Genomic DNA, 7,977 nt, shown 5'->3' on the forward strand with positions numbered 1-7,977 from the left:
AAAATGTTAAATTAGAATATACATTAAGTTAGTGAAGTCATGACTAGATTAGGATTTGATATAAGGCATATTTGATGAAAGTTGGTTGGAATGCTTAATTTCTTTCTGTATACTTTTGTTGGTAACAAATATGGAGGATGGAGAAAGTGAATATAGAGCTGTTGGGATTCTTAACGTTACATACAACTTGGAGATACATATATACTCTGGATATATATATTTAGCATAACCCAAGAAAACTTTACAGTTAATAAAACTTAAAATTAGAGCTGGTCTGTTGAAAAACTAGCTTCTCTGTTTTCTTAAGGCTAAAAAATTTGGTCATGTCAGATTAGAGCTGGTCAAGGTCCTATAGCGTTCAGCAACCCCTATGTATATGGATCCGTATCCTCCCAGATATACCCTCAGCTGGTGCTTGCTCGGGATGGCGCAGAGAGCAGTATTATTCATGCTTTGAGATTCGTGCCAAGTTAATTAAAAAGAACAATTTGGAGCCGTCCGATTCAATTGTACTTCAGCCCTGTAACATGAGGGGATGTGAATGCTATATATCTTCCAGCCTGCTACTAAAATCTCAATATTCTTTTAAGACTATTACGGTAATGCATACTAAAATCCCAATAATTCAAAACCATCATTCTTCAACAATCCCCATCTCTTTCGGATAATTAAGTTTGAAATTTACAAAAGAGATCAGAAAATAAAAAGAAGGTATACAAAATAACGAAGGAATATTATTTGTCTCTTTGAACTAACGAATATTATTTGTTAACTATATTATATCAACCTGATCTCATATAATATATAATTTCATAACAATAAAATTATTAATAGTTCTGGAATTCTTAGCTAATAATTAATGATCAAATATAGCACAACAAGTAGTACAAAGCACAAAGTAAAAGCAATGGAATAAAGCATGAAACAAATCAAAAGCAGTACCATTTCCTTGTGTTGTACACATAGCACAAATCAAAAGCAAAAGCAGTGCCATTTCCTTGTGTTGCCAACTTGCCATTATGCTTCACCTCTTTGGCATTATAAAGCTTCAAATTTACAAAAGAGAAATGAAAATAAAAAATAAAACCGTGCAACACAAAGAAAGGAATAATTGCTCTTTGATCCTAGCAAAATATACTATTTGAACTAATGAACATTATTTGTTATAATTATGTCAAGCTGAGCTATTTTAATATAAAGTTTCATAATAATAAAAATAACCCTGGAAATCTTACGGAATTAATTATCAAATATTGTCAGAACATTACTGTACTACAATGCCCAGCCAAGAAAACAATGTTTGTAGATGGTAACAAATGGTTAGTCCCTCAAGTAATGAATTTTCATATCATAAAAAGAAACAAATAATGAAACATATGTCCACATTGCACGCAATTATATATTCTCCTGTTTCACAAGCCTTTCCTTGCCATTCTGCTCCGCTTCTCAGTTCTCACAACCAGACCAATAAAGCAAACTTCAAATTTACAAAACAGAAAAGTAAATCAAAAGAAAAAGGGTACAACAGAAAGAAAGGAATAATAAGTAATCTTTGATCCTAGCAAAACTATAAGGAAAGAATTAAATTATGTTCTAGAACCACATTCTCCAATTATCTCCATTCCAATCTCTCTTCCTCCTGAGCACTATACCGCGGCAGATCTCATTCAAAACAAAGATGGCGATGATACTCGATGCCTTCCTGTCAAAGTTCAGTGAACTTCTCTTGCAAATGGTTCAGTCCGAGGTGGGGGGGCTGCTGGGCATCCCTGGCCAGATCGAGAATCTTGGCGAGACTGTTCGTGACATCCAATGCGTCCTTGCCGATGCTGAGAGGAAGAAAAGTGAGAGCAGGGCCATCGAGCGGTGGCTCATGCAGCTGAAGGATGTCATGTATGATGCTGATGACATCATCGACCTATGTCAGATCAAGGCAAAGGACCGCCTTGCTGGTTCCAGTTGTGGCTGCTCGTCAAATGCTCGTTGTGGTTGCTCTTTGCTGTCTTGTCTTTGGAACCCATTCTTTGCTCATAAGATTGGTTCCAAAATCAAGGATATCAATTCGAGGCTCGAGGGGATTGCCAAGAGAAAGACTGATTTGGGTTTGATCGAATCCCAAATCTCTTCTAGGCCTTCTGACACAGTTGCCCGAGTGGATTCGATCATCACCCGCAAGACTGATTCCTTAGTTGTGCTAGATGATATTGTGGGTGAAAAGATTGAAGAAGATACTGAGATGCTAGTGAACTGGTTGACTGAAGAAGAGAAGAGTGAGAGAGAAAATATTCTGGTTCTAGCAATTGTGGGGATGGGTGGAATTGGAAAGACCACTCTAGCAAGTAAGATCTTCAATGATAGAAGGATTGAAGAAGAATTCCAGTTAAAAATTTGGGTTTGTGTCTCAAAGAAGGTGAAAGGAGTAGAAATATTGAAATGTATGATTCGGGAGGCAGGAGGTCAGCATGGTGCCGCACAAGAAAGATCGGAGCTAGCACCTATACTCAAGAGGCTCGTCGAGGGCAAAAGGTTTCTTCTTGTTCTCGATGATGTTTGGGAAGAGAGTCGAGCAGTGTGGAACAGTTTGTTGCGAGCTCCCATGAGTGGTGGAGCTCATGGGAGTAGGTTACTTGTCACTACACGAGATGAAAGAGTTGCAGACGAAATGAGGGCAGCAAAATTACATCGGGTAGAGAAGTTATCTGATGAAGATGGGTGGTCCCTATTAATAAAACAGGTAATTTTTATTAATTGTTTAGCCTTAATTAGCCTTCCTACTTTGTCTATATTATGATTTAATTATTGGTTTCGTAAACAAACTATTTGACAGTCGTATAACAAATATAAGCTTATTTAATCCTATCCAAACAATGGGGAATTTTTTTATAATTAAGCAACAATAGATATAGTACCTATGATTATTTGCCTTTATAATGTAATTTCAAATTAATGTCACGCTAATTGGCAATTTTTAACAATTAATATATTCTTCAAAATATTTGTATCTTTGATTTCTAAAAGTTTATTTAAATTTTTTGTCTACTACTTTTGGTGAGCAATAATTCCACTCTTCGATATTAACTACTGCTTTCAAAGAACACTGCTTTCAAATAGAAATAGCTCCTTACAACAATCTTATACAAATTTTGTTCAATAATTTGTTGTGAATGTTACTTCCAAAATTGTACTCTAGCTCCCTACTGATGAATAATGATTAGATGTTCTGTTTCTTGAGAATTTTCTATTTATAGAAATTATTATTAAATAAAAAAGAGAAACAGAAATAGTGTTGCAGTTTATTGATAGCTTAATTAGATAGATTTGAAAAAAGAAGAAGATCCAAACATTGAATTTTCGGGTCCAAACTGATTTTTTTTTTTCTGAAAGAGTGCCTGATACTTTTTTTTATTAATCATTTTTAAACTAGAAAGAGTGCTGGAATACTTTTCGAAATAGAAGCTGAAATTTTTTAAAACCGAAAGAGTAGCTTGATTTTTTTCAAAAACAGAAAATACTTTGTTTCCGTAAAAAAAAAAATCCGCTCCACAGTTTGGTTCCAAAGTTTTATTTCTGATCCATCTATGCTATCAAATAAGCCCAGCTCACTTTCTTTTTTTTCTTAATTATATAATAATAATTTCTAGAAATTAAAAATTCACATGTTACATTGGTAGTGCCATGCATTATATATACAATGATTTTTTTTTTAATTTTAAGAAATTACTATTAAATTATAAAGGGAAACTGAAAGAATACCAGGGCTTTTCCAAAATATTTTTTTTCTGATAGCCACAACTTCACAAACACTATGGTTAGTTTACAACACACTGAGCTCAGAAGAACAACTTTCCCAAACTAATGAAAAAAAGATGATAACTGAGGATGTTTTAAATGAGCTTTGTCCTCCACCTTCTCTAGAAATTGTTCAAATTGTAGGTTACTTTGGCAGCCACCTTCCTAATTGGTTAAATTTGAGGGCAAACCTTCCAAATTTGAGATATATTAATATCGAAAATTGTGCATGCTTTGAGGAGCTTGCGTTGTTAGGCCAACTCCCGAATTTGGACTTTCTTCAAATAATAGGTGCATATTCAGTGGTGAGTGTAGGAGAAGAGTTCTTGTGGGGAGGCATCCAAAACAGAGATACAACAGCTATGAGTTGTCATGCCAATAAGTCCGCATTTTCCAAATTGAGTCTACTAAACTTTACAGGGATGCCCAATTGGAAAGAGTGGCAGTGGAATAAGGGACAGGTAGCCATGCCAAAGCTGAAAAAATTATTTATTGGAGATTGTCCCCTATTGAGATCTCTTCCGGAGGGTCTTTTGCATCATGCTACATCCTTGGAGTACCTAGAGATTATTGGTGCTAATAAGCTGATTACAGTAGAAAACCTCCCGTCAGTCAAAGATATTTGTGTTGTTAGAAACCCAAATTTGGAGCGGATTTCGAATTTGCCCAGCATCTCATATATTCTAATTGAAGAATGCCCAAATCTAACAGCAGTGGAGAACCTTAAAGCTTTACAGATGATGAAATTAAGGGATTTTAACATGGAAATCCTACCAAATTATTTGAGGACGACAATGCCACAGAAGGTACGAATCTATTGTAGTGAGGAGTTGCTGGTGAAGATTGTAAGTCAAGGAGAAAGTGGTTCTGAGTGGAACAAATTCAAGCACATTCCAAAGGTGAGTATCTACACATTGGGTGAATCTCTGAATGCTACTTACCAAAAGACACCATTCAGTTTCACCACCAATGTACGCATAAGCTCAGAGATGATGTGAGATGATGTGACAACAAGGGTAGAAGCTTGATCTTGCCATTACTATTTTTGTTCAGGTATATTAATTCCTCCACTTTATCATACTAGCTTCATATTAATTATCATATATTTTTTCTAATATCAGATACAATATATCGATCGATAAATTCACCGAAGTCTTTATTCTCACATAAAGTATAGAATTTAAAGTATAGTCTTTATTCTCATATTAATTATCATATATTTTTTCTATTGGGAAGGAGATTTTTGTGAAAGGATGTTTTGTATTTAATTTTTTATTTGCTTTGCTTATGCTTGTTGTTTTGTGGTATTTGTGGCATTTTGATGGGTATCCCACCAAATTCGGTTCAATGTCCAGTAAAAGTCATTTGATTCACGTCAAGATTCGTATGAACTTGATCTACACGAATCTTATAGTAGATCAAACCAATCAAATTTGGTCTGATGCTCATTGGGCACCCCGATTTCTTGTGATGGGCTGTATATATTTTTAATTATTCTTTTGTGTTCCCTGAACAATATCTGGACTATTATGATTGATTTCTTTTTTTTTTCAGTTGCACCATTGTTATTTGTTCTTTTTATTAAAATTAATCCGAACGTTATTATCATATTATGGAGCCTCCTTTGCATATTGTTGATGGTGCAATTAAAGGAGATTTTTTTTTTCTAACATTGTTTAACGAATTTTGCTTTCCAAATAAAACTATAAAAGAAATAATATTTTTAAAATTAAAATCATTTTTATAGAAAATTATTTTGTTTGAGAATAGTTTAAACACTTTTTATAAACATTGCAGACTTATAAAAAAAAAGTATTACAATGAAAATTAGAAGTATAAATTATATTATATCATAGGCTCGTTAAATATATACTTATTTAAAAGGTATAAACTATAATATTAGAGTCATTTAATTAAAAAAATAAAAATAAAATTGAATTAGACGGCACTAGCGTAATTGTTTAAAGATTTTAACTCTATTTAGAATTAACTTTTCGCAAGTATTAATTGTAGACCTTTCTTAATAATTCTCTGTGGTATGAACTTTGCTGTCTAGCGTATAGTAGGTGGAAACTAAGTATTGTTTGGATTGGTATTGACTTGCTATAATTTCAAATGGTGTGGAGAATGGCCATTGTGCTTATGGACTGGGAAGCACGTGCCTCGCATGTGATCTCTTCTCTTGGCAGCGAAAGGGGGTTCTCAAAAACTTTACTAATTATCTATCCGTTATATAGCTATAGAATTATCAATAGAGCATGGTTGAATTTTTAAACATGTATATCTTCTCTTCTGATTTGTGAGTACCATATTGAAATAATCTTTTATTTTTCAAAAAATTCACATAATAGTTACAAGCAAAATATATGTAGTATATTTTATATATGTCATGGTCATATTTATGATTGTTTAGGGTTTTCTTAAGTTTTAGATCCTAGACATATGAAAAAAAATTGTAATGAATAGGAATTAATTTTTCCTTAATATTATTTAGTCTTACAAATTATGTCTAGGTATGAACATTTTACCTAAAATTGCACAAGCCATATATAGTCAAATCCCCAACTTTGCAAAAAGCACCAATCAATGTTATGTACGGTTACACCTGAGCTCATTTGCACAGTAACCTGTTTATGAATATGCTTCTATGAGTGTAATCATAATCTCTTCTCTACATAGTACCTGTTCTAGCCTCATTTGTTGTAACAGGTACTGGAACATATCTAGTTCAAAATATCGACATAATCTCTAGATCACGTCTTGGTACCTGAGAATTGGAGTAGGCAAGTCATCGGGAGGTATTTTGGTGGAAGTGAGAGAATTGTGTGCCTTGTTGTCTTCAGAGAAAGAGTGGAAGATTTTGTCGAACACATGGTGTGCATAAGCTGGTATCAGCCTCTTTTTATGGGTTATCAAATTCTCGCAACACCTATTACATTGCTGCACAAATGCACATTGGAGAAGATTAAAATTCCATGACATCAACCTATATATATCAGTGTAAATGTAACAGATATGAAGCGAACAACGCTAAAACCATATCTGTGTCCCAATTTAATTGAGCGGATACAAATATAAAAATACTAAAAATAATGGTGAAATTGAAAAACAAATTACTTGATGTCCATAAGAGCAGTCACCTTTGAAGGAGATCCTGAACAACACAAACCACCACAAAAAAGCACAAAAAATAATAGGAAATAAGATTATTATATACAGTTATCAGGACATTGGTTCGCAAATTAATTATGTTTCAAGTTTCAACACGTTGTCCTCTGGAGGCCAGATATATATATAAATTGCTTTCACAAGTAAATTAAGATACGTTGAACCCAATTTCACGCAGACTGGATGAGAAAGTTGTGAGCGAGCACATCTGGAACAACACCTTTACCATGTGTGTCATCCCGGCTGCAGGTATTTGTTTGAACACCTTCCGTACTGTAATAGCATCTCCATACCAATCTCACCCTCTTTGAAAAAACCATGGATAAGAGTTGCAACAACGTAACTCTCAGTGCTGTACTTGATCAAATTAAAAGTACATCCCCATAAGAGACATTTTAACAAACATCTTACCTGCAAACACATTTTGCAGGTAAGGTGTTTGCTAAAATACCTCTCATGGAACTGAAGACTGAGAGGCGGCCCTACTAGAACCGTAAGAGGTTGAGGGTGTTTGAGCGGAGATCCCAGAGCAACAGTAATTTACTTATTTGTGGAAGCAACTGATTTTGGGCCGTACGGCCTCTTTAAGCCCAAACAAAACCCAGCTTAGCTGGCGGCTGCAATGTAAACTCATAATTTTCTTTATTTTTTCCCTATAGCCCTTTGCCAAAGGTAAAAGATAAAAAAAACAATTGCATTTTTGCCGAAAGACAGATGTAAATGCCAGAACTTCCCATCAAAATATTGCAAAACAACTTTTAAGGATAACTCCATTGATTTAAATTTAAAAATCACACACAGGCACTTCGCAAATTAAACGGGTTGTTTTAATTCGCGCTCATATCTCTAGTTTCGAATTCCAAATAGCCGATCCAAACCGTTAGATGTTTAATCTATATTAAAATGTGCTTGGAGACCAAAATTTACATTTTTTGGATTTTTTTTACTATTTATTAAGATGGTTTGAAAATCGTTGTTTTTATTTAAATTCTGCACCATTAAAAAACAGCAATTTTCAAA

General features: G+C 34.0%; 1 protein-coding gene across 1 annotated transcript in view; it reads left to right on the forward strand.

The window, feature by feature from the left end:
• Nucleotides 1-1,347: 1,347 nt before the first annotated feature.
• Nucleotides 1,348-7,977, forward strand: part of LOC144554627 (putative disease resistance protein RGA3) — a 29,978-nt gene continuing 23,348 nt past the window's right edge. The window contains exon 1 of the mRNA XM_078302940.1: nt 1,348-2,734. Within this exon, the coding sequence (XP_078159066.1) occupies nt 1,679-2,734 (1,056 nt within the window). The 5' untranslated portion in view covers nt 1,348-1,678. The remainder of the gene's footprint in view (nt 2,735-7,977) is intronic.

Source organism: Carex rostrata, chromosome 5 (genome assembly GCF_964058835.1).
Source record: "Carex rostrata chromosome 5, lpCarRost1.2, whole genome shotgun sequence".
Lineage (NCBI taxonomy): Eukaryota > Viridiplantae > Streptophyta > Magnoliopsida > Poales > Cyperaceae > Carex > Carex rostrata.